This window comes from Penicillium maclennaniae, assembly GCF_028827695.1.
Source record: "Penicillium maclennaniae strain IBT 15551 chromosome Unknown utg000005l:1.0-2652337.0:1.0-2654196.0, whole genome shotgun sequence".
In the NCBI taxonomy this organism is placed as follows: Eukaryota; Fungi; Ascomycota; class Eurotiomycetes; order Eurotiales; family Aspergillaceae; genus Penicillium; species Penicillium maclennaniae.
In genome coordinates, this window is record NW_026623217.1 from 1,370,746 (window position 1) to 1,395,517 (window position 24,772).

General features: G+C 51.7%; 10 protein-coding genes across 10 annotated transcripts; 3 read left to right on the top strand and 7 right to left on the bottom strand.

The window, feature by feature from the left end:
• Positions 1 to 265: 265 nt before the first annotated feature.
• On the bottom strand, positions 266 to 7,704 carry N7477_005738 (putative rRNA biogenesis protein RRP5; the record flags this gene model as incomplete). The annotated part of the gene is made up of 6 exons (XM_056967401.1): positions 266 to 1,396; positions 2,202 to 2,726; positions 2,782 to 3,991; positions 4,032 to 7,089; positions 7,179 to 7,206; positions 7,261 to 7,704. 6 exons carry the CDS (start codon positions 7,702 to 7,704, stop codon positions 266 to 268), a joined length of 6,396 nt encoding a protein of 2,131 aa, XP_056822155.1.
• Positions 7,705 to 8,191: 487 nt separating this feature from the next.
• On the top strand, positions 8,192 to 10,461 carry N7477_005739 (uncharacterized protein; the record flags this gene model as incomplete). Its single annotated transcript, XM_056967402.1, has 6 exons — positions 8,192 to 8,843; positions 8,897 to 9,010; positions 9,065 to 9,594; positions 9,632 to 9,841; positions 9,870 to 10,022; positions 10,051 to 10,461. The coding sequence occupies 6 exons, from the start codon at positions 8,192 to 8,194 to the stop codon at positions 10,459 to 10,461; spliced, it is 2,070 nt and encodes a 689-aa protein (XP_056822156.1).
• A 1,229-nt stretch (positions 10,462 to 11,690) lies between these two features.
• N7477_005740 (uncharacterized protein) lies at positions 11,691 to 11,918 on the bottom strand (the record flags this gene model as incomplete). Its single annotated transcript, XM_056967403.1, has 1 exon — positions 11,691 to 11,918. The coding sequence occupies one exon, from the start codon at positions 11,916 to 11,918 to the stop codon at positions 11,691 to 11,693; it is 228 nt and encodes a 75-aa protein (XP_056822157.1).
• A 26-nt stretch (positions 11,919 to 11,944) lies between these two features.
• On the bottom strand, positions 11,945 to 14,145 carry N7477_005741 (Het-C domain-containing protein; the record flags this gene model as incomplete). The annotated part of the gene is made up of 5 exons (XM_056967404.1): positions 11,945 to 13,425; positions 13,545 to 13,594; positions 13,646 to 13,804; positions 13,865 to 14,012; positions 14,064 to 14,145. The coding sequence occupies 5 exons, from the start codon at positions 14,143 to 14,145 to the stop codon at positions 11,945 to 11,947; spliced, it is 1,920 nt and encodes a 639-aa protein (XP_056822158.1).
• A 1,143-nt stretch (positions 14,146 to 15,288) lies between these two features.
• Positions 15,289 to 16,222, top strand: N7477_005742 (phytanoyl-CoA dioxygenase family protein; the record flags this gene model as incomplete). The annotated part of the gene is given in 2 exon segments (XM_056967405.1): positions 15,289 to 15,946; positions 15,963 to 16,222. 2 exon segments carry the CDS (start codon positions 15,289 to 15,291, stop codon positions 16,220 to 16,222), a joined length of 918 nt encoding a protein of 305 aa, XP_056822159.1.
• A 268-nt stretch (positions 16,223 to 16,490) lies between these two features.
• N7477_005743 (uncharacterized protein) lies at positions 16,491 to 17,342 on the bottom strand (the record flags this gene model as incomplete). Its single annotated transcript, XM_056967406.1, has 1 exon — positions 16,491 to 17,342. The coding sequence occupies one exon, from the start codon at positions 17,340 to 17,342 to the stop codon at positions 16,491 to 16,493; it is 852 nt and encodes a 283-aa protein (XP_056822160.1).
• A 175-nt stretch (positions 17,343 to 17,517) lies between these two features.
• N7477_005744 (glycoside hydrolase family 27 protein) lies at positions 17,518 to 18,072 on the bottom strand (the record flags this gene model as incomplete). The annotated part of the gene is made up of 1 exon (XM_056967407.1): positions 17,518 to 18,072. One exon carries the CDS (start codon positions 18,070 to 18,072, stop codon positions 17,518 to 17,520), a length of 555 nt encoding a protein of 184 aa, XP_056822161.1.
• Positions 18,073 to 18,908: 836 nt separating this feature from the next.
• Positions 18,909 to 20,234, top strand: N7477_005745 (Zn(II)2Cys6 transcription factor domain-containing protein; the record flags this gene model as incomplete). The annotated part of the gene is made up of 4 exons (XM_056967408.1): positions 18,909 to 18,983; positions 19,060 to 19,432; positions 19,497 to 19,559; positions 19,612 to 20,234. The coding sequence occupies 4 exons, from the start codon at positions 18,909 to 18,911 to the stop codon at positions 20,232 to 20,234; spliced, it is 1,134 nt and encodes a 377-aa protein (XP_056822162.1).
• A 211-nt stretch (positions 20,235 to 20,445) lies between these two features.
• On the bottom strand, positions 20,446 to 21,733 carry N7477_005746 (class I SAM-dependent methyltransferase; the record flags this gene model as incomplete). Its single annotated transcript, XM_056967409.1, has 3 exons — positions 20,446 to 20,706; positions 20,794 to 21,501; positions 21,695 to 21,733. The coding sequence occupies 3 exons, from the start codon at positions 21,731 to 21,733 to the stop codon at positions 20,446 to 20,448; spliced, it is 1,008 nt and encodes a 335-aa protein (XP_056822163.1).
• A 1,738-nt stretch (positions 21,734 to 23,471) lies between these two features.
• On the bottom strand, positions 23,472 to 24,141 carry N7477_005747 (uncharacterized protein; the record flags this gene model as incomplete). The annotated part of the gene is made up of 2 exons (XM_056967410.1): positions 23,472 to 23,669; positions 23,692 to 24,141. The coding sequence occupies 2 exons, from the start codon at positions 24,139 to 24,141 to the stop codon at positions 23,472 to 23,474; spliced, it is 648 nt and encodes a 215-aa protein (XP_056822164.1).
• Between the last annotated feature and the right edge of the window lie 631 nt (positions 24,142 to 24,772).

The following is a 24,772-nucleotide window of genomic DNA, read 5'->3' on the forward strand; positions in this document are numbered from 1 at the left end:
ATCAAGATATTCGAGATCAACCACATCACACCTCCAAGAAAAGACCAGAAAGGGCCTAAAAAATTCAAGACATCCCACAAATAGGTCTAGAACTCTTAAAATGAAGTTGCTTGAACTCACTTAAGATATCTCCTGAACGTGCAGTAAATCGACGCATCATATGTATAGTCAGAAGTACTATAGTTCTAGCATGAAAAGGTATCATAAAAACCATCACCTGAACGCCATTTTGGGTCCAACCCAAAAATAAGGAGATCATCGACTATCATTCATGGTCATGAATCAATAGCCTCAACAAAGCCAATTTGAGCCTAGATCCACCAGTCCAAGATTTGGATCCTCCACTCCCCTTAGTGGCACCCAGCAAATCATCCACGTTGAGCATATCAACTCCCTCCTGGGCTAAGATCCTCCAAATATGATTTCGCAGACTACGCGGCCAGCTTGGTAGGCCCCAGTAGCGCACTTTCAAGCCATGGTGATGCGCAACGCGAACCTGCGTCCGGATGAGATCCATCTGGTGTTGCGAGAAATGGAATGGCCAAGGGAAGCCGATAGCTTTCTTGAAGGAGACGGAGGCGTAGTAGCTATTCGTCAGATTAAATGTGTGCGAATTGATAGTCTCCGGCATGCCGGAGTTGCCTTGGCCTTCACCTCGACCTCTTGACCGCTTGGTGGAGATGTACTGACCCTCGAGGCTGTCGTCGACGAGCTTGTCGAGCGGCGCGTCAAAGAAGACGTCCCGGTACGTTGAGTTAGCGGATATGAGGTCGAAGGGCGCGTTCCCGGTCCCGACAATGGTGACGGGGCCTGGAATCAATTCGCGCCCATTGAAATAGGTCAAATAGCCTCGCTCGCGCAGCGGAGCCAGCTGCTTTACCACGGCAGGGTAAGTAGCGGCGCCATCGGTCTTGAAATCGATCAGCAGGATCACGCTCTGGTCGGGGTCTGTATCCCACACTCCGTGCGGAGGCTGGTCGATGGTACGATGTAACGATGTAACAGGGTTTTGGCGCTCGAGAATCTTCACAAGCGGGTCGATGTACATTGACTGCAGAGTACGGCGAGATGTCAAGGCGGACCTGGTGTGGCCGACGTATAGCTCTTCATCGAACAGCCAAACATCAGCTTCGACGCCGATACATCCGGCCTGTAGTGCGGAGAACAGAGGCACGCGGCGCCAGTAGTCGTTGTGCGAGTGGCAGCCTTTAGGGATGATATCGCGCGATATGTCGGTGGGCCAGTGGGTGATATCCTCCGGGTTGGAGTCACCTTGCGACCAGACGTGAGCCGCGCGATCATATTCATCCGGGAAGAACGAGAGTACGATGCCGCAGGCCAGTGAGATGAATTGTATGATTCCCCTGCGTGCAATGATTAGCTCGTCGGCAATGGTCTTGAACCGACCAGGATTGAACGTACAGCATGACGAAGAACACGAGGAGCACACGCAGTAGGCCACGTGAGAACCGCGAGCGACAGGAGGGCGAACAGCAGCGTGATCTCTGATTGTTCTCTGATAGCAATGGCAGTGCGTCCTCGCGTGAAGCGAAAGGCGCGTAGGATATCAGCCTCTGGCGCCAGGTGGGCGGCCCCACTGCGCGAGGGGTCGCTTGGACTCGCGGGGCCTTGTTCACATCATCGGGCGAGTCTGTGTAGGCCTCAAAGGGTACCTCGAGCAAGCACTCGGAAGCGCCAGAGCCTGGCGTACCCGGAGGTTGGTATGAGCCCATTCTGCCGAGGGAGTTCGTGACGAGAAGACAGACACAGAGACGACGATTGACAGCTTCATCTGGAGGGGTTATATCCCAATCGGTGTAGTCAAGGTAGTCCGACCTTAAAAAAGACAAGAACCACACTTTGAGGCCGGAACGTCCCATGCTGCGGAGATGACGGCATTGATTGGACGCTAGAAGTGGAACACGCGCAGCTTTTCTCAGATCGTCGACCAACAACATCCTACGGTGACAGCCACAGGCACGCTGTATATGCGGATAAGAGTACTCTGCTCTAGTCCAGATCATGGGTTAAAGAGAATAAACGGGAAAATCGTTGGTTGATCTGCTGGTGCCGCTTTATATACAACGAATGCAATGAGCCCAAACACCCACGGGTTGCACGGAACATAAGACTATTTTTGAGACAAGAAAAAAAGAGAAATCAAGGATCTAAAACCTCTACTCCTCCTGCAGAGACTTGACGTAGGCCGCAGCCCGCGCTTTGATATCCTCCACCATCTTCTCGTCGCCGCCCTCGGCAGCAAGCTTCTCCTCGAAAGCAAGCCACTTTTTGAACAAGAACTTGGCCTGCTTCGGCTTAACCTTCTTGCTAGCATCGATGCTGACATTACCCTTCTTGTTCTGAAGTCCCAGCACACGCTCGAACAGGCGGCGAACCTGTTCCGCGTCGCCGGCCTTGATCTCCAGATCGAGAAGGACGTTCCACAGGTCAATGCGCTTGGGGAATGAAGACAGAAGTCCCTCGAAGACGGTACGACCGCGCTCCACGTCGCCATTCGCTGACCGGAATTCCAGCTGTGCGAACTTGGAAGTGGTCTCGACGTGTGTGTGGGCCGGGAGTGACTGCAAGGCGCGCGAGAGCAGACCGCGGCCGCGCTCGGGAGCTGCCATAGCGTCAAAGAGGAAGCTGGCGTAGTTGAGGAAGAACTTCGGTGACTGGTTGGAAATCTTCTTCTTCATGGCCTGCTTGAAGAGCTCATCCGCTTGCTGTATGAAGTTGTTAGTACTGGCAAACTTCGACTGAAAAATAGATTCAACATACCTCGTTCTTGCCAGACTGGATGTAGATACTGATCATGCGATCATAGATCTCCGCCGGCTCGTTGTACTCGCACGCGCGCTTGAAGATCTCCTCAAGGCTGTCGTCGTTGCCGTAGGTATTCTCCAAATTCAGCATCGCGACCCAAATGTTCAGCTTCTCGGCATCCTGTCCCATGGTGATGGTGCGCAAAGCACGCTCACCAATAGAGCGAGCCTTCTCGACCTCACCAAGCTCCAACTGGAAGGCCATGTACTGCAGCCACAAGAGAGAAGAATCGGGCTCACCCAGAAGAAGGCGCTCGTAATCAGCGACAGTCTGAGGGCCGTTCGCATCCAGATCGCCGGTGCGATCAACCTGGATCTCGGGCTTGCGATTCTTCTTCTTTTTCTTCTTTGAGTCCTCATCGTCACTGTCGACGGCGGCGTCCTGCTTGGACTGGACGTTGCCGCTCCAGTCGAAGCCATCAGCACCAAGACCACCAGCCTTGGAAGGCTTGGTACCCGACATGGTAACGTCCTCATCGTCACTCTCTTCCTCTTCCTCCTCTTCCTCCTCTTCTTCCTCTTCACTGTCGTCTTCGACCTCAACGCCTCCCATGGATACGTCTTCGTCATCTTCGTCCTCGTCTTCACTTCCAGCCAGCTCGACACCACCAAGCTCGTCGTTCATCTCCTCATCCTCGCTGTCTTCCGCCTCATCTTGGAAGTGGGAGGCCTTGAGAGAGAAGGAGATCTTGTTCTGCTCCAGGTCGATCTTGATAACCTTGGCCTTCACAGCATCACCCTCATTGTACAAGGTACGAGCATCCTCAACGCGCTTATCAGCCATCTCGCTGCGGTGGCAAAGACCGCTGACGTTTCGGGAGCCATCGACAACAATGAATGCACCGAACTCCTCAACCTTCCGGATCTTGCCGGTAACGACCTGGCCAGTCTTAAGATCCCGAATGGTGACAGGGTTCTTGAAGTTAGGGTCCAGCACAGACTCCTTCAGACTCATCTGCAATTTGCCCTGCTCGGCATCGACCAAAGTGATTCTGCCCTTGACAAGCTGATCGGCTTGGAACGAGTCCTTCCACTCCTTGAGGTATGAGTCGGATAGGTCAGAGATGCGTACATAGGCGGTAACATCGTGACCGACAGAGACAAAGAGACCGGCGTCAGTGACGCGCTTGACAAAGCCACGAACAACGTCGTTGGGGCTTGAGGTCCTTCATTGATGTGATTTCACGGTCCTGCACAGGCAGCGACGCGCTCATCACCTTGGAAGGACGAAGAGACAAGTAGATCTTCTTATGGGCCTTGTCAACGGCAATGACACAAGCCCGAATGACCTCGTTCTTCTGGTGCACAGTAGGGTTGGCCTTGGAATAGTCGTCGGACATATCAATCAGGTTAACAGCACCAACGAGGGCCTCGCCGAGCTGCATGATGACTTGTTTCTCGGTGACCTTGGTTACACGTCCGGGCAGGATCATACCGACGGAAATGTCTCCGAAGGAAAGCTTGTCGAAGCCCTGCTTGGCAGTCAGATCCAAATGACCCTTGTCAGCGTTGACAGCGGTAACTTGGACCTTGAGCGCAGATCCAATGGGGAAGTTCTTCTCAACATCGGTCAGGAGAGACAGGTCATCCGAAGCATCCATCAAGCGAAGTCTACCACGGACATTGGGAGAAAGGTTGATCCAAAGGCAGTCATCAGCAACGTTGTTGACGAAGCCCATCCAGGAAGAGCCGACCTTGACCTGCTCCATGTTCAACAGATTGGGGTTGGCAGCCTTCATGAAGGTAGGCTTGATGGAGAGCTCGAAGACAGGGTATTTACCGGTGCGGTGGGAGATAGGGAGGAACTTGTGGCTGCGCGCATCGTGGACACCGATGATTCTGGCAGATAGAACCTCCTTAGGCTTAAAGAAACGCAGGGGGTGCTTGCGGTCCTTGAGGTCCTCCCACTTATCGAAGATCTCAGAGACATCGATACGTCCCTGAATGTTATCGGCCAACTGAACATTGACCTGAGTGGCCTTGATAGAGGCAACCTTGCACTTGACAACACGGCCAAACGCCAGGTCAGAGATCGTGGAGACGTTCTCGTCAATGGGGTTGGCGAGAGCATCATCAGTCTGTGGTGTCTTGGTCTTGGTCTTCTTGGGGCCAGCTTGAGTAGCCTCGGAGGGCTTTAAGCTAAGGATGAACCGCTGGAGGTCGTGGTCAATTGAGTGGACTGTCGGAGTGATGGTCTGACCCCTCGACATGCCGAATTCTGGCTGAGACAAACTGGCATCTTCGATGAGACGCTTAGGAATGAGGCCGGTAAGATCACCCAAGAACTCAACGAACAGGCCAGCGGGGGTGATGTTGCGAACGAAGCCAGTGACGGTTGATCCCTCTTGGATATCTTCGAATTTGCCAGGCATGGAACCCTGCTTAGCAGCCTTCTTCAAACTAGCTCGACTAGAGACACGAATGAGGCGGTGGGCACGCTGAATGTCGAGAACGAGAAGATCGTTCAGCTTTTGACCCACGCGAATCTTGGACAAAGTCGAGCTTTGCTTGGACGGTGATCCATCAATTATGTGTTGCACGTCAAGACGGGCGACAAGACCAGACTCGTCAAGCTTGAGAAGCACATCATCATTGGACTGCTCGAAGACTGATCCAGAAACAAGCATGCCGGGTTGCAAGTCCTCAATGGCCTTGCGGTACTTCTCGGTGAAGCTCGAAGGGTCCTTGCATGAAACGGCCAGACGGCCCTGAGAAGCATCAACGCTCAGAGCGTGCACGTTGACGACCTGGCCAAGCTTGAAGTGCTGAGCAGGGTCCTTGATATAAGCTTCACTCATCTCGGACACGGGAAGGAAGCCGCGAATGGTGCCGTAGAACTGGACAACCGCACCGTGAGCCTGCAGATTGACAATGGTACCCGGAGACTGGGATCCGGGAGTGATTTCCTTATAGTCCTTCCAGATAGCAGACTCGCTGTTCAGCAAACTCTTCTTCAGGGTCAATCGAATTTGCCGCTTCTCAAGATTGACGGACAAGATTCTGGCGGAAACCTTCAGGGCCTCACGGAACTTCTTCTCGGGGTGCTGAAGCTGAGTATCCGCAAAATGCATGGAGGGGACAAGAGCGGTAATACCATCAGCCAGGCTAACAATCAATCCATCCATACCGGTAGGTCCGATCAATGTCTTCTCAATCTTTCCCTTGACGATAGCACCGACGGCGACATCTTCAATCCGGAGGAAAGGTTGCTCAATGACAGTCTTCTCGAATGAAAGGAGATAAAGATTATCAATCTTGTTGTATCCAACGATACGGGCTTCGTGGGTAGCTCCGAGCTGGAAAGGTCCGGAGTCGGCCGAAATGGATTCGACCTTACCGTCGGAGAGCCTTGAGATATGGACGAAACCAAGGTGCTTGGTCTCCCCGATCTGCACATAAACACCCATGCCGGGATCAACCTGCACCACCTTGGCTTCAGGAACAATCGCGGAGAGAGCAGGAGCGTCCTCAGAGGAGCCGGGGCCGTGAGCATCGGAAGAAAGCTTAACAATGTGGTCGAGCAGCGAGAAGCCGACCTTGAAAGGCTCAGCAGAAGGGAAAGTCGAGACGATACGACCCTTAATTTTGGCACCGATCTTGTACTTGCGCACCAAATCGAGCTTTCCGTCATTGGCACCAGATTGGACAAGATCGACAGTAGTGTCGAGCATGCCCATAATCTTACCCATCATACCGTTTTGGGTAACTTCAGTCAACAGAATCTCTGCCGCAACACCGGGAAGGTATGAGTTGATAGTAGGGGCGGCGCTGAGGAAATGGGACTTTTTGATCGAAGCAGCGGACTGAAGGTTGGCCGACAGCTTGATGACATTGCCACTGGCATTCTGACCAGTAACAACACAGAGGAAAACCATTCCTTCCTTTATCTTAGAATACTCCACGTGAGGATCAATCTCCTTGGAAGACATGAAGCCCTTCAGGTCTGAACCCTCGATACCAAGGTCCATGACCAGGCCGTGGTCCTCGACACTGATGACGGAAGCCTGGAGGACTGACTCTTCCACTAAGTCCGACTTCTTGAGGCCAGCGTTGGCTTGTCTGGGGTCTAGAGACAATTCAATGCGCTTCTTGCTGCGGCCACCGGCTTCGGAAGCCTCAGTGCCAGTGGAAACAACATAGGCACGCACGTATTGACCGAGATAGAAGAAGTCCTTGAGGTCGAAAGATTCCTCGTCCGAACTTTCCTCGTCTTCATCATCATCATCCTCGTTGTTCAGCAGCTTCTCAATCTTGTCGTCAAGTACTTTCGAGACCGCAGTAAGAGAGACGTAGCCAACGAGGTTGTTGGCAATGAAATGCCGACATCATGGGCGTTGATGCTCGAGACCTGACCCAGAATCATAGATCCAGGGACAATACGCTGTTCAAATTAGCTAGAATATTCCAATGGAGATTTTCTGGAAGTCTTTCATACCTTGTAGGTGAGAGGCTCAATACGCACGCCCTCTTTCTCAGGCTTGTCCTGCTCGGCAGACTTCTTACCCTTGGCCTTCTTCTTCCTTGACTTCTTGGCGGTAGTTGTGGTCTCTCCGTCCTCCATATCGACATCATCTTCGTCGTCATCGTTGTCGTCGTCAAATTCGCGGGTCTGCTTCTTCTGACCCTTTTGCTCGAACAACACATCTTTGTTGGCTTGAATCTGAATTTGCTTGCGCTCCAAGGGAGTCAGGACACTGCCGCCACCACGAGGGAAGGATGGCTCGTCGTCGCGGAGAATCGAGAGCTCCGAAGCCTTCGGGGCGGAATCCTGAGGCTTGAAATCCTTTTTGTTCTCCTCCGCTCCGACCTTGGCGCGCTTTTGCGGCTGGCGAGCAGCCGATTCTTCGGGGGCATTCCCCTTGCGCTTGATCGGCGCCATTGTTGGAAGGCGAGGCCGAATCGTGCACGGTTGAGGATTCTCGTTGTATCGCAAAGAAAAAAAATCGAAAAATCCGATAAAGCGTGGCAGAATGGAGGGCGGTGAGGTCTATGTGGGACCGCCTCTTCCACGGATTGTCGACGGAAAGTGCACTAGGCCCGAAACTACTATAATGGTCTCTATTGCGATGATATCAGCTAAATAGGCATTCTAGGATCCAAGGTTAGACAATATTTGAGACTGTTGAATAAGAAATCCAAATCACTATCTTGCGAAAAAGGGTTAAATTCAACATTTTCTCTCCTCGTAGAGTGTCTTGGTGCCTGAATTGTGAATTCAGGTGTCAAATGCCCGAACCACGCTCCGCGTCACGTCCGATGCGCGCGCACCACGACCCGCTTCTCCCATCTTACCCCCTTCGGCCAAACCTTTTCTTCTCCAATGTATCCGCTATAGCTTCTCCCCTCCATTCGCCTCCGAGTGCACGATGGACCGTGTTTCTGGTCTCCCTGAGCCGCCTCGATCAGAACCTCTCCTGCCTCCCTCGTCCCAGGAAATTCCCTCCTCCCCGCCTTCTGTTATATCTGAAGCTGGCGGTGGACGACGACCTAGGAAGCCCCCCACAGTCACGCCTCGGTCCTTTAGACGTTTTTTTACTCCCCGTTCCCTGCTCAACAGCGGTAATGCGAGCGGTGTCAAGACTAGTCGCCAGGCTTTGAGGGCTCTAACTTCGCCAGCTGTCAACCGTCTTGGACCCGCATTTACGAGATCTTCCAAGGCTGGCAGTCCCAGCAGCCCTCACCACGGCTTATCGGAGGATGTTCCTCGAACTCCGAGCAGGAAAAGAAAACATTCATTCTCTTCGGTGGTCTCCCCACTACAATCATCGCCTTTGAAAAAAGTTCGTGTGCGATCACCGGTTGGCGACGATGTGGAGCAGAGGACGACCATTCGCGATATTGATTTGACCTCCACCCGAGGACGCTTTCGAGAACCTACGCCATCAAGCCCACCTAAACGTCGACCTGTCTCTCCAATCAGCCGCTCTCGAGCTTTGCAAACGTCTGGTTCATTGTTTATGCGCACTGTACAAGGCTCGCGAGCCGGCCGAATGATTCTCCGATCTACTGCTGGAGCCAGTAGGTTTATACTGGTCCTGTGTCACATAGTTTTCAGTCTGACATTGCTACAGGCTGGCAAGATCTTACATCCAACTTCCATTCGCGACCGGAAGACCGTCACTCATGTACCAGCTATGCTGCGGATGGGCAGATAGCACTTCCGTTCTGCAATGCCTCTTGCAACAGTAAGCTCCTGATTGACATTGCATGGAAGACTTGGATGATCTAACTCTAAAAAGCCAATTCACTCGTTGCTGTGGGCGATGAGGAAGGCGGAATTCGTCTGTTGGACTCCTCCAAAGACGATGAACGTGGTTTCTCTAGTGCCTATCTCGGTTTTCGTCCTCACATGAACTCAATTATGGACCTCGAGTTCTCTTCCGACGATATGCTTCTAGCAACAGCTTCCGGAGATCAAACATCCATGGTCATTGACATGACTACGCAACGGCCAGTTCACTGCTTGTCTAATCACAACTCGTCAGTCAAGCGCGTTCAGTTTCAACCACGCTCCAACAATAATGTCCTTGCAACCTGCAGTCGGGATGGTAATGTCAATATTTGGGACCTTCGTTGCAAGGGATTCGAGCGCCCGGCCCTGCAAGTCAGATGCTCGCTGGAATCGGAGGACGAAACCAACCCTGCGCCTCCCAAGATGACCTATCCTCAGGTTCTTAACACCATTCACGGTGCGCATGCATTCAGTACACCTCAGAAGGCAATGATGGACAAGGCCGAAGCTCCTCCATTCGGTCGTTCCGACATAACTGTCACCTCCCCTCGCCTTTCTCTCTCCTGGGCAAGAGAACCTTTTCGTGACAGCCTCGGAGGCCAGCGCCAGTGTTCGCCTCTGGGATTTGCGCACGGCACACAACAACCGTCGTGGTCGACCTGTCCTCCCACTTTCTACCACCAGAGAGCCCGACAGCCACATCAAGTATCGCCGGTTTGGTCTCACTTCGATGGCTTTTGGTGGTGACGGCGCACGATTATACACTCTCTGCCGAGATGGTACTGTATATGCATACTCGACTGCGCATCTAGTGCTCGGGCATGCACCTGAAGCTTTCCCAGAACCACAACCGTCCCCGACGCTCTGGTGGTTCTGACAAGGAGGGTCTAGGCCCCTTGTATGGGTTCCGTCACCCACGACTCCAGGTTTCCTCCTTCTATGTCAAACTAGCGCTGCGAAAAGCAGTCAACGACCGCGCCGAGATGCTAGCAGTCGGCAGCAGCGACCACTGTCCCATACTCTTCCCCTACCGATGAACGATTCTTACAGCCCCCTGTCAAGACAATGCCTGATGATCTCCCTGTGACACGAACCTCCCTCTTCACCACCCGGTCAGGACTGCGCCGAACAAACTCCAGCGCTGGCCTATCAGGCCGTCTTGAAGATACCATCCCAATCCACCACTCCGGCACGCCCCTTACCGAAGGCCACCAGAAAGAAGTCACGGGCATGTCCTGGACAGTTGACGGTGAATTGATCACAGTCAGCGACGATTATAGCGCTCGATGCTGGCGTGAAGGTCCCGAGGCCCGCGAACTCCGAAGTAACAGCAAAAAGGATGGTCGGGGCTGGCAGTGTGGATGGGCCTCTACGAAGGACTCATACGATGATGAAGACGAATGAAGTCTGGCCTTCTTACCCTTTATCCTCTCCGTGTCTGCATATCCATGGTGTTTTTTGTGTTTCATGGCGTCTTCTTGTGGGCATTTATTAGGCGCTTTATGTGTGTTGCATGATTTATGTTAGCGTAACATACCCAGTTGCATTTTTGTTGCATTTCTCGGGCTTCCTACCGGTCTCATGCCAGTTAATGAACTCATCGAGGTTATCTCATGTCGCGTTTCCAGCCCTACTAGATAGGTATACCGAAGTAGGTAAGGTTCTAGTCAAAAGCGGATGCTGGTTGTTCACCCAGCATATGGTCCATGGCCTATGATCCATTCTTCACCTGAAAGAATAAGAGCCAGCTTCTGGATAGCTGGGTGAGACATGAGACTATGCTGTCAATAGTCACCAGAGGCGCCGATAATCATCTTCTCCTTAGCTCCAGTAGGCAGCGCCATCAGCCCCAATTAAGCCCACCAGTTTCAGGAATCTCAAACGAAGATCAAACGCACAAAGTCACAATAGAAAAATAATAGATGAAGCAATCTCGTCGAGCAGAGGATTCCATTCACGCTATGTTCGATGGGAAGCAAAAAAGAAATATCTCAGGTTATTTTTTAGGAATAGCCGAACGCGGGGGTCGAACCCGCAACCTTGAGATTAAGAGTCTCACGCTCTACCGATTGAGCTAGCCCGGCAGGGCTTGGTGGAAATAAATTTCAAAATTGAGTTTATTAGGGAAATTGGAAAGGATGATCTTGAGAGCTAGTTAGATGTTGCTCGAGCACTTTGGTCAGTGGTTATTACTTCTTGGGGACGCGGTCAATTCTTCAAGCACGATTGTATTACTTTGGGTCTGATTAGTGTCAGTGATTCCTTTCTCGTCTTCGATTCTGTTGACTGGATGGTGAAGTTTTTACGGCGAAACTCTTGCGGATGTATATTAAATCCAATGCATGATTGAGGCGAGTTAGAACCTTCACATGTTGGATGCTTTGAAAACTCATCGATTATGTGAATTCTCCACACACAGAAACAGCCGACAGTAAGATTCAATTACTTTAATCCGATTGCATTCCAAAGTTCGATATGGATTTAAAGAGATCTCGGATTAAATCTTCCTGTGGGTTTCAAGCTAAACACATTTCCACTTTTCAATGACCTTCAAAGCAACACCACCCAACGCTGCAGCTACGCTTTCATCACTAATCATAGATCTCATGAGCTTGTTCATTGCAAGCCCTCATCTAAACATAAAGTCGGACAAGCCTAGTACCCATGCCCACTGTGGGACCCGTATCCCTGATGCCCATTATGCTGGCTATGATGGCCCTGACCATGGTGCTCGCCGTGATGCTGGCCATAAGGATGCTGGTGCTGGTGCTCGCGATGCCCATGATGCTCATGATGCTCATGATGCTCATGGTGCTCATGGTGCTGATGCTGCTCATGAGACATCGACTGCTGATGGTCATATTCGCCGTGCCCAACACCTTCACCTTCAACCTCCCTGAGACAGTCCGCCCGGAATCAAATTCGAGAGCTTGTTCAGCTTGTTCAAGTTCGAAATACCAGGAATTGGCAAACTAGACAACTTATCCCAAGGCAAGCCGGAGGAGCCCTGATACCCTTGCTGGGAATGAGACTGGCCCGAGAACTGGGAGAAGAATGACTGTGACGAGCCTCCATGAGACTGACCATGGCTTTGCCCATGGGAGCCACCACCAAGTGCTGGGAAGCCACCGCCCCCGCTCCCGTGAGTGTGGGGAACGCCACCGGTGTTGCGACCTGCTCTGACGCCTTCAGCACTAAGGATGTCATTTAGGCTGTGGCCGCGGTCTTCGCGGGAATTGACCCAGCTCTGAACAGCTTCGAACATTGTTCGATGGGCCTCGTTATGCATGTTTCGTAAAGCAGGATGGTGGAATACGTTCATGCAGTCTTCTAGGACCTCGTGCTCCGGGACATCGACGTGTTGCCAGGCGTACAACACGCGAGGTGCGACGTACTTGAGAATGGCAGAGGCTACTTGACCAGCGGGCTCATTCAGTAAGTTCGCGAAATGGTCCTTGGAGAGCAAAGAGTGGGTGGGATCGGTGCAGTGAGGATCGGTCCAGGGCTCGTACTGGTGCTTGCCAGACGCGTCAACAACGCCTGCAGAACCGGCCTGGAGAGATTTCGAGGCAGCGCTAATGAGAGGTCGGACGAATGGAGCAAGAAGTGACATGATGAAGACAGTCAGAGCCTCGGTGATCTTCTCAATGATCGCCTCCAGGCCAGGGATCTTCTCGATGATCGAGTTCAGCTTCCGGACTACCTTGTCACGGAAGGCAAGAATTGGATAAATCTTGGATACAGTCTCTTGAGGATTGAAGTCGGGCATGCCGGAGAACCCTGGGCCTGGACCACCTGTGGAAGGCTGGTTGGAGCCTGGGGCACGGCTTGATTCCTGACCATCAAAGCCTCGATCGGAGTAGCCCATGTGCGAGCCGTGGGAGCGATTACTCGTCTCCTGTGCCTCGGACATCTGTTTCAGATTTTCAGCTTCAGAAACAAGGTCCTTGGTTCCGGGAATTTTGCCTAGCAAACCAGTAAGAGCATTGAGGGAGCTGTTGGATTGAGATTGATTCTGCGCATCGCCAAGTGCAATGTCCATCTCGTTGACCTCGGACTGAGTGAAATGATCGGTAGCCTCACCTAGGACCGAGTGGAAGAAATCCACCATGCCAAAGGTTCCAGTCACCAGCGGGAAAACGTGATGCCCGTGGATATTGATCTGAGTGGCAGTGCCGGTATGCGGGAAAACGTTGTGAAAGCCCATCTCACGCAAAGCCAGCTCACAATAGTTGGTATGAGCCGCGAAATCCTCGAGCGTATGGAGACCCTGCCCTGAGACAACGGAGAGCCTCACATAGGTCCTCTTCATTGCCCTTTTGTTGCCCATGAGTGTATGTACGCCCATAGTGGATGCTGCGCCCCAGGCTATACTTCACATAGGCAGCACTAGTGGCCCAATCGCCGCGCTCATTGGCAATATAATTCTTCATTCCAGTATTCTGGTCAATATCGAGCTCGATCTGGCGGACTGGGGGGTCGCAGACGCTTATCGTACTGGCGGGCATCTTCATTATCGGCGTAATCCTTGGGGTTACTAGAAGTAGATCAGTAAAGACAGACATCTCAAATGAAGGAACCTCCATACTCAATATGCTCCTCAGGACGGTAGACACCCAATCGCTCAGAGGTCACCTCGAACTCGCCCGTCGCATAGCCGAATGTCAGGAAGGAGAGGACCCACACAAGCACGCGGATCGTGTCGGACTGGAGATTTTTCAAAGTCCCGACATCCATTGCCTGCGAGCTAGATTCCGATCAGCTGATGCTCATATCAATTTGTCTGAAAGCTCCAAGTGAGACTTACTAATCACGCAGCCAATTGCCAAAATAGACGCGCTTGATTTGGGTGGATGTCCATTTGTGACCGGCGATGAAGGCTACGGTTTTGAGCATATCTTCGATGTCGCCATGACGCCAGTTCTTGCCCTCGACGGCTGAGATGGATGCGATGTCTAAGGTTTTTAGTACACAGTCGATAAGTAATTATAGGTAAGATCGCTTACTGCCGGCACCGAAAGCGTGGACCCGCGGCAGGAGCACCAAGCACACGAGCAGGGCGGGGAAGCTCGCGCGAAGGAAAGACATGATGGGGATACAGTCAAACCAGCGAAAACGTAGTGTGAAAAAAAAACTCGGGAGCGAAGATAGAAAAAATGTGAAACAAAAGCACGGAGACTTTGGGAGTTTGGCCTCAGCCCCGTTGATCTTGGCAGTCGAAGATCGCCTAGATCTTATGACGTTGGGACCAAACATCCTTGGCATGATACAAAATTGGGCCTGAACACAGCAGGCCTTCTTTTTCTGTATACATCATGTCAACACGGGGTTCCGGTACCTGGTTATACCTAGCCACCGTGGAATGTTTTTTCACCGCGGGGTATTCGGACCCGCCTTAGCTACCTTGTATGCATGAGCCAACGTGAAAGAGCCACGCAACACGCGTAATTATCACAGGTAATAACCTCAAAATCGACCAGATATTATGAGGAATTCCAAGTTCCAGCATGTTCTTTTTCTGGCTTAAGAAAGCACCATTCATGAGCTTCCCCGCCGGCCCGCTTGAAAGCTGCCCGACAAAGAGATTGGGTTGTATAGGGTTCAATTTTTCGGGCACTCGCACTTTTTGTGGAGTAGAAACAAATTATAGGATAATGAAGCTTCTGATACCTCGGACAATCGAAGACATTGAACCTATGAGACCTCCATATGTTTGATCGGCTGCCAAATTGAGGCTCAAAGGGGCTTAGGCAGTCGGCAAAATATCCGACACCTCGAAGGACTATCCCCACTTAAGGCGATACAAATCAGAGTATAGAAGTACCCCGTTTGAAATAGCTTGGCTCCATCCCTGTCCCAGCATATGATGTGGATGCATCTCGCCATAGCACAATGATTTATGGCGTTTCAGCGCAGACTGAGAGAGCGGATAGAATGACAAACCCATATCCAACCCGAACTCCTCTATGACAAACTCACCTATAGGTCAACCGTTCGATCGACGGACGGAAGTAAATAAGCCTCGATCCTCCGAGGTCTCGATAAGAAAACCACTGGATCCACGGTAGCATCGAAGCCGGGAAAATGTCACAGTAGTACCTAGAACGTGGAACGTGGGTACTAAGTAGCATCGACCCCAGGTACCGTCAACCCCGCAGTCCATAGAAAAGAAGCACCATTTCTTCAGTTTCAACCCCCTCCACTACACCTCCGAAGTCACGATTCACCGAAATGACCACACCACACCTCGACGCCCTCAAGCGCGATGGCTTCGTCGTCATCCGCAACATCCTCACCCCCTCCGAAATAAACCACTACCGCACCATTGCTACCGAAGCAACCACCAAAACCCGCACTGGAAGCTGGCCACACTTTCGCACCGTCCCTAAACAATTCCCCCCATGGCCAACAATCCCACCCCCAGCTTCAGAGGGTGGAATCTGGGGCGTGCAGCATCTCATGCACCCGTCAATGCCCGGCCGTGACTCCTTTGCACAATGTTACTTCTCGCCTTCGATCCTCGCCGTCGTCGAAGAATTAGTCGGCGTGAGACCAAACACAGTTCCCGAGCCTCTAGTAATGGAATTATTCAACCTTCTCGTCGCGCCGGAAACCAAGGATTTCGAACTCCGCTGGCACCGTGATGATGTTCCTGAGACCGCCACCGCCGAAGAAGAGATCCAGCAGCTTGAAGCGAAGTCACCAGGGGGACGGCAGAGTCATGCGCAGTATAATCTCGCACTGTGTCCTGATGCGTCGTTGATTGTCGTTCCGGGGTCGCATCGGCGCGCGAGGACAGACGCGGAAAGGAACGCTGATCCGTATGAAGCGAATATGCCTAATCAACTGGTTGTGCAGCTTCAGCCCGGTGATGCAGTGTTTTATGATAGTAACATCTTACATAGGGGGGGTCTACAAGGCTAAAGAGGAGGGTGGGGAGGAGACTCGATTGACTCTTCATGGAAGTGTGGGGTTGAAGGCGGATGATGAGACGGATGCTGAGAAGAAGAAGGTGAGGGCCACGGCTGTCTTGCAGCATGGAGTCGGGGCTTGGGTGCATAGTGATGAGGCGGCGTTTGGGCTCGGGGAAAGGGCAGAGAATATGAGGGCGAATCTTGTGGCTATGGGGACTGGGGAGGGAGTTGGGTTCTCATTGCAGGGTTAAATGATATAGTTAAATGATACATTTCAGTGATGTACATTTTTTTGTGAATACAAAAGGTTAGAATTTGGGTTTGAATTTCAGTCCAACGTTGTACTATATTGCTTTAATAGATTTATGGAACCAATTGATACAAGGACATATTGGACTCGACACACCTAGAAAAGACTCAGGTGGATAGATACAAAGCTACTGCATTGTGTCCATTCGATCTACTCATGTAACTGCAAGTAAATAATGAACTCTACGTTTCAACTATGAACGGCCTCCATCATTTCTGTAACCTCGCATCGGCCAAGTGAATGCCACTCGGCAATCCAATGATCTGCTCTGCGCGATCCTGATTACAAGTTTCCACCTTCGCAGCCCCGGCGGAGTCCGTCAAACAACCACCCTTGGAACTCTGCAAATAACCGGCGATGGAGTAACTCCACGTTGCACTTGATTCACTTCCGCACGGCACAAGATCGACTTTAGATCCGGTGGCCCTCAGGCACTTTTTCACGTCTGATAGCGGGCTGATTGTCAGTTTACTGCCGGTTCCGGAGATCCGCCAGGCCTGGGAATTGAAGGCCTGGCAGGACGCGAAAGATATCGTCTTCCCTGCCGTCAGACAGCGACCTGAGCTTGTGTCGAAGATCATACCGGTGGGTGTCACGCTGGTGCATCCTTGTGGGGGTGCAATGCGATGGACGCTGGTAGCGTGGCTATCAAGGGTAACGTCGATGTTCTTCTTGATAGTTAAGACGGCGCCGGTCCAGAGATCACGGGCACAATACTGGCAGGATGAGTCAAGTCCGAGCTTCTCGAGGGAGACTTGTGTGGATGTGGTCTGTTCGCCTGTGTTCAGGATAGTGACTAGTCGGTCACCGTTCGCCAGGGAGCGGCTTAGTACATCGAGGTGGCTGTCACGGCTGACTAGAGCAGCTTGTTCGGCGAGGGGATCCTGGTCAACAGCGATGAGATCCTTGTTGGAGAGATATTTGATCTCCTCATCCGACAGACCCGGAATATATGCGCTGATGATCAGTGGAGCACCCGAGGAGGCCCAGATCGCGAAATGTGACTTCTTTTCGTCCATGCTTAGACCGGGGTGGTCGGGGATGAAGAAAGTCGGGGTCATTGTAGTAGCCGGGCATCTGGTAGCGCACGAGCCGAGTATGGTAGTGATAGTTGGTCATGATGCTCTCCCATGGGCTACCCTCTGCATAGAACGTGATTATATCATCTGAGTGACGGGCCAGCTCTCCGTAGTAGGGCACCCAGTCCATCACCTTGGCCCAGTCGGTGTCATTGGTTCAGAAGTAGGCTGGCGCAGACTCGGAGAAGATCAATGGATCCTCCATGCCGCTCAGGATGTTGTGCCACTGCAGGTAGCGAACGCGATACTCCTCTGCATCGGAGCGACCATCCTCAGCGAAGACATTGCATCCGTCCAGCTTGAGGTAGTCAATGCCCCAGTCTGCAAATGTATCGGTATCCTGCTTCTCGTATCCATAAGAACCTGGATACCCACCACAAGTGGCATTGCCCGAGTCTTCATAGACGCCAAGGTGGAAGCCATGTTGCTTGGCGAACTTGGCCAGCCAAGGAATACCCTTTGGGAACAAGGTGGAGTTCCACTGCAAGGATCCGTCCGCAGCGCGGTCATGGGCCATCCAGCAATCATCATGATTGAGACGATTATAACCCGCATCCAGAAGACCACGGCTGACCATCGACTTGGCAGTCTCAGTAAACAACGTCTCGTTGAGATCACACTCAAACCGAGCCCAATTGTTGAATCCCATCGGAGGTGCTGGGAGGAGCTTGACATCTTCGACAGACGCCTGAACAGGGAGCATTGGAAGCATTAAGAGACCACCAGTCTGGCTGGCGTGGCCCAATTGATTACAGAAGACAACCCCATCGTGTCAAGGAAGTCAAAAAAGCTGAGAGAGTGCCACAAAGCGATGATAAAGCTGTGTAGATCAGTTCTTTCAGAAAGTGGACATCTATATGCACATTCAAGACCGAGCTCAGGCCTCGTAGGCACTGGTCCCCCGCACCAGCGTCCCTGGGATCGACACTGATCATATGCTGGGGAAGTTGCAGAGGTATCGGACTACGACGGTACCATTGTAGATAAGCAGTTTAGTATACTCGATCTTGGGCGAACATGCAGCGATATTCGTTCAGGGCTACGGTCGATGTGTTGTTCCCGACCCTGGCCCTAGCTGCGACATGAACGTGGACGCGGTGGCGCATGGTTTCGGAACCAGAAATGTCCGCCGACTATGCGGGGGACGGTAGTCTTTGTATAGCTAGGTGTCCAGGCCTGTACCGAGCCCGACCATAGTTCCTAGAACAGCTCCGGACCCAAGTTACCTCTCCTCGTGCGGACAGTAATCAATGATCAGCCAAACCTTAAGGAACTTATGCGATGCATCACATCCAGCCACTCGCCACAGTCTTCAGCCCCTTGAAAATAACAAGAAGTGACTGAGGAACAAACAAGGATCGAGGTAGAGATCAAAGCCGTCAGAAAAAGCAAGACACCCGCCACCAGGCATTTGAAAGATCCCAGCTGGAGATGCGATCGAAGTGGAGCCAACAATAGAGTTGTTCCCCGGCTTGTAAACGGTCTTAAGAGGCGGAGCGAGGGTCATCACGAAAATTACGAAGCTTCCCTCTTTTACACACCTACACAATGCCGCCCTCAGACTCCAGAACGAAGATCCGCCCACAGCAGTCGTGTCTGAAATGTCGCGAGCGCAAAGTCAAGGTGCGTCCTGACCTCATCTCCGCTCCGCCGAGAGCGTGCCGCCCAAACCCGCGAACAGCGAAGCTAACAAGCCCAGTGCGACCGCTCAGTTCCATGCCACGCGTGTATTATCCGCGGCCTCGAGGCCGAATGCACGTACCTGACGACAGCCGAGGACCGCGCGCACATTAGCCAGGCGGAGATCATCGAGCGATTACGTCGCGAGGTCGCGCAGCTGCGGGGCCAATTGAATCAGGGTCCTCGACAGAGTCCGAGTCCGAACCCTCGCTATGCACGCGCGCATACAGGCCAGAGTCCTGGGTCTGGATCAAGTAACGCGGGGGTGAGTGTTGTACCTGGACCTGGAGCTGACGCTGGCGCTGGCGCTTGCTATCCGGGTGGGGGGGTCGGTGGATGGGGGGAGCTGGCCGGGGAGCTCACCTTCGTCAACGACGACTATGACGAACTCGGTTACAGTTACGAGTCCCGATAGTACGGGGAGTGACAATGGAGCGCAGATGCAGTTTTATCCAGTACAAGGCCAGTTTGGGCCTGTGGAGATAGATGTTGCGACTGTCGGTGAGGCTGCATTAGGGGGTGAGTTGAGACAATCTAGAATGCTCTGCAGGATTTAGCTAAACGGTCTCAGATCCCTTGGAAGATGCGACCATATCGCAGTGCCATGCAGGCAGCATGGCTTATGCGCCGAGTGAAATCCCGGGATCGATCCCAATGTACGGCTTTCGGCAATCGATGCCTCCGGATGTTGGTATACATCCGATGCAGATGTACGGGGGTGATAGTCCTGGCTATGCAGTCGACGACCCAAATCAAAGACAGCCGTATGTCGGCTACGAACTCACAAACTACATCATAAACGGCACAATTGATGGACGATCTCATACATATCAGCAATGGGTCAACGATAGAGGACACCAGGTTCCTCTGACGCAAGCGTACCCCGATTCTTCACATTATACATCATCGTCTCTTGGCGGGTTCTCCCACAATCCCGCGCATCTCCACTTAACACAGCCTCTCGCTCAGAATGCTCCACACCTGCCCGACGAATCATTTAGAGAAACCCCTTTCGAAGCTATTCCGGACTCCTGGAAAGGCGAAGGCAAAAAGGCGTTATTGGAGACTCTTTTTCGGACGATCAGTAGCTGCGACGAGGAGCGCGTGGGTCAGGTTGTGCAAGTTGTTCGGTCCAGCACGACGCCCGAGGAAGCCGTCTCAGGAATCTGTCAAGTCTTGGGAATTGGCCCATAATGTCCGGAAGTCCAACACCAACAGACCTCCTTGAAGACCTCCTCATCCTCCTTCCACCGAGAAAGGGAATCTTATGCATGGGGAAAAAAAAATTACACCCTTATAATCTGAGGGAATCATGAAGCCGTCAGTCGTGATATGAGCCCCGATCCTGAGGTTACAGGACCAGGCTCGCAGTCGTAGTCGAGGCACACGACCGTATCTCATGATCTCATAAAGTTGATTGGCCACTCGGCTCGTCCATAGGCTTTTGCCCATAGACGAAGTGGAACAGCACATAGAGATGGAACTTGTTGCTGACCAGTTCAGCACGTACTTTCTCCATGTACTCTTGTGCATCCTGGAACCCGAAGCCCAGTATTCGTGTAAACAATGCAAGCGTGTATGGCTCCACGACCTCGAGAATCGTGAGTCTGCCCACGCGTCCAATCTCTTTTAATCTGCGATTTTTGGCCCAGCCTCCAACCGGGCACTATCCTCGTATCAGCATCCAATTTGTCTTCAACATCCAACTCAATCCCATCCAGGAAAAGGAACAGGAACGAATGACGAAACCAACCTTGTAGATATCATCCGTGACATTAGCGAACCCCTGATCCTCCATCCATCCACTTAGCTGCCCAGCAATATTCATAGGCTTCCCAAACTGCTTACTAGCCTCACTCAGCCGATCCTGCCAATCCATAACCATATTCGCTCGATCATGCGTCCCATCATCACTCAGAACCCAGGCCTCAAACTCCTGCGCTTCGAACCAGCCCCCCGGCTTCAAATGCGCCCAAGCCTGTTTCAACAGCCGCGGCCAATCCCCAATCCCCCCACCCATACTCCTCGCATGAATATAATCGAACTTGTCCCCGGAATACGTCCAGTCAGACTCCGCATCGTCGACAAAAAAACGACAATTCGGCGGCGCCCAGTTCGGCTGAATCGGGCTTAGATCGGTACCGATGATGTTCGCGTTGGGATAGTCTTCGGCCATCTCGAGAGCCCACTCGCCTGTCCCGGTTCCTATGTCAAGGATTCGGGTCGGGGTGCGGCTGATTGGGGCGCGGTGGAGGTCGCCACCGGAAAGGAGCTTGAAGAGGTGGTGCATGAGAGCGAGACGGTCTTGTTCTTCCTCGTCATTTGGGAAGGGGTATTGGCCGTGGCGATAGGCGTGGTAGCGGCGGCCATTTTCGTAGCAGTAGTCGCGAACGGAGCTGGCGAAGGAGAGGTTGGAGCCGACGAGGGATTCGGTGTCGAAAAGGGAGTCGTCGTCGCTTGTCTGAGATTGTGAGATGTTTGTACAGACATGGATTAAGAGGGTGAAGTGTGGGTGAGGAAATAGTGAAGGGAGGGGTAAGTTGGGTCTGCATTGCTGGGGCATACACATGTGCATTCTTGGTGGGTTTTACTTTTTCCTCACTAAAAAAGGATAAAAAAACGACGAAAAGAGATGAAACAAGGGAGGAACTTACATCGACCTGAATGCGCTCGTAAGGGTTTGGCTGAGACATGGCCCGAGAGAGAGGAAGATGAAACTGAAGCTATCCAGAGAGTTGAAGTCAGACCCGAGCGAAAGGAACCCGGGAGACCCAGGAATGCGGGCCTTGAGCCAAGGCTTGCGACCCCGCAACACCCGGGGTGTCGGTATGTGACCGGTCAGTTTTGACTTCCCGCATTTCCCGCTTTGTGTCTACCCGAGACCAAAGAACGCGTTGAACGAGACAAACTGACATCCCTGTGATCCAAACTGTCGGGTTGGGCTTCCCCCACTCTGACCCTGAAGAATTCCAGAATGGTTCAGGAAGTCGTTGCTACTACATCCTGTCATGAACTCAGACCTGCTGAACCGTTACTATATGCAACTAGTAGGTACTGGGTTTTTCTCAGTGGGTCTCTTCTTTCTGAGCTGTCGTTTTTACAATAGTGCGCAGGCTCGGTAAATGTCAGCACGGGCTCAGACTTGCGACCATGCTCAGGCTAGTCACGTGAAGATGGCTGATGATATTCCCATTGAAACTTGAGTATGTGATGGGATGTTGTGGAGATTACTAGGCTTGAAAGATACGTGTCGTATAGACCCAAAATCCGTCGATGAGAGAAAATCAGATTGCGACATTGACGCCTCGCAGACTTGTTCCTCCTATAGTACCTTCAGATGCATGATAGCCCATTTATTTAGAATCTTAACCATGGAACGGACACATGCTCTCACGATATGAGTGGCGAGGACTATGGCCGTCCAAAAGAGGTATCATTCGAATGTCTGTGTCGGTCGCTGTTCACATCCTACACAAATCGTAATTTGACAGGAGTCAAATCGTTCCAAATATAAGGACAACAGTCACCTTGATGATGCCAGCGCTTGGTCAATAGGGTCTCTAAAGGTGCTAGCCATGGTGGAAAATTTTCACGAGAAAAGTGCTCGCGTGTTGCGTTCCATTCGGGTAAGCTGCCGAAGGAGCTCACCTCTTCCCTTGGCTCATGCTTTCTAAGTGGATCAAGCCACTTAGGTCATTCAAGTTTGGCGGAAGATCCACCATCTAAAACATGTCGTCTAAAGATGTGCTCGCTTCAAGTCAATGAGCAGAAAACAGCGAGGAATTTTAAGCGGAAGTGAAAAGTCCCGAAATACTGAGTATTATCCTATACACATGCGTTTCCTTGCTGGGCAGTGTTTAATCGCCCCCTTTGTCATATTATACTACACTGTTTGGGGGCTCCAGTAAAGGGATGGATGCAATTCCTCGACGTCCACGTAACTGGAAATCCCCAGATAGCTAGTAAAATAGGAGAGAGGAAAGTTAGGTGAAGTTCTGTGAGGCCAATAGCTACTATGCAAATTGTCTGACCTTAGATTTCGATAAAGTTCACATAGTTCTTTAAAATGATCTGGTCCTTGATTTGGTATGTGTAAGGTCTATTGATAGCGGAAGTCTTAGGTAGGCTATTCTCACATAGAAGGGGTTGGTCCCAGACCATACTTTTCCTCGGTCGGGCTCATCAAACTAAATGAGCTATATAACAATGGACCGCCCGGTGTACCAGGCTCCATTCCTGCACTACGCTTTCTTCGCTACCATTGCACCTAGCAATATGAATATTAAGACAGAGTGGGCTCTTCGTCTTCGTCAAACGCGGACTTCGCACTGTTAAGTCTATATACATCGGAAAAACTTGAAGGGACCATGAGGACTTGGAACTGTAGCAAGCTAATTTCCATCTCCACCTCATAGCTACTCAAGCCAGGCATCAAAGGATGTCGGCACTTTCCCGGCGGCCGAGCATAACACACTTCCCAGATTCCTTGTCAAGCAACTTGTGGAATCCTGGAAGCCCTACGTAAGCCCAGCACACTTTCATCCAACCCACATCATTCTCAGTACACCCCTCAAGGGGCTCCTCCGGCTCAGGAACATCGCCGTTCCTGATCCTCTTCATTGAGTACCTCTGGTCTCCATTCAGCATTTACCACGCGAACAAAACTTGTCTCATAATCATGCTTGGGGGCGCTCAGAACCAATTCCATGGCCTCCTGGTCCACCATGATGAAAAACCGGTATCGGCCGATCCGTACATAATAGTCTTCAGGACCACCTTTTTCCTCTTTCAATGAGACCTTAGCCCACAGATTGAAGTGCTCGCCTAGAGTAGCAACTGTCGTGCCCTCGAAGGAGGGGTCTTCCAAGACCGTTGGGGCAAATGTGTCGAGGAGATCAAGGCCACTGTAAAACTCAAGGTAATCCGGGACGACGCTCAGGAAGCGAGCCATGAATTTTTCCCAGTCAGAATTGTTTTGGTAGGTGCATCGATAGATCACGAAGCCCCAAGTTTTGAGCCCGTCCTTGTTAAGGAGCGCTTCAGGCCGGTCGGCCTCATTCAGACAGACATCCATCGTGGGATCACGTTTCGAGGGGACCATTGTTGTTGAGAATGTGGTAATGGTATTCCTGAAATGTGGTAGTATATACGCGGGCTTTGCGCGACGTGAAGGGTGGTCAATGGAGCGGGAAGCGAACAACACTCGGGCGGGTGGAAAGGGCCAATTGGCTGTGAAAGCGTGGAAAGTGGGTAATTCGAAGACATATTCTAGTAAAATTGGGTGTGAAGGTCCCTATTTACTTGTTATGAGGTAATAGGGGGGGTAGTAAGAGTAGGAAAGAAAAGCTGCACAAGTTAGGGACTTAGGTATAGTCCAGGGGCAAGTAGGAACCTTCCAAGGTTGCAGATCTTAGTAATAGGGATCTTATTCTTCTCTCAAACGCTCTTATTCCTCAAATTTGCAGGCTCCCAGACTACAACACCCATATCTATCTAGGTCAGCGGAGAAGTAGAGGAGTAGAAGCGAAGTAATTAGAGGTATGAAGTAATTCGTGTGGCTGGTGATTGAACCAAGGGCCTTGACACAGTATGTCTCGCCAAGCTCGAGGTTGATACAGTTCGCGTCGATTTCCGGGTTAAGAAAAATAGAAATCAGTAAGGGAAGTCTGAGCTAGAGAGAATTTGGCACAGTCATCGCTATCTTGAACCCATATCAACATTAAGTAAACAAT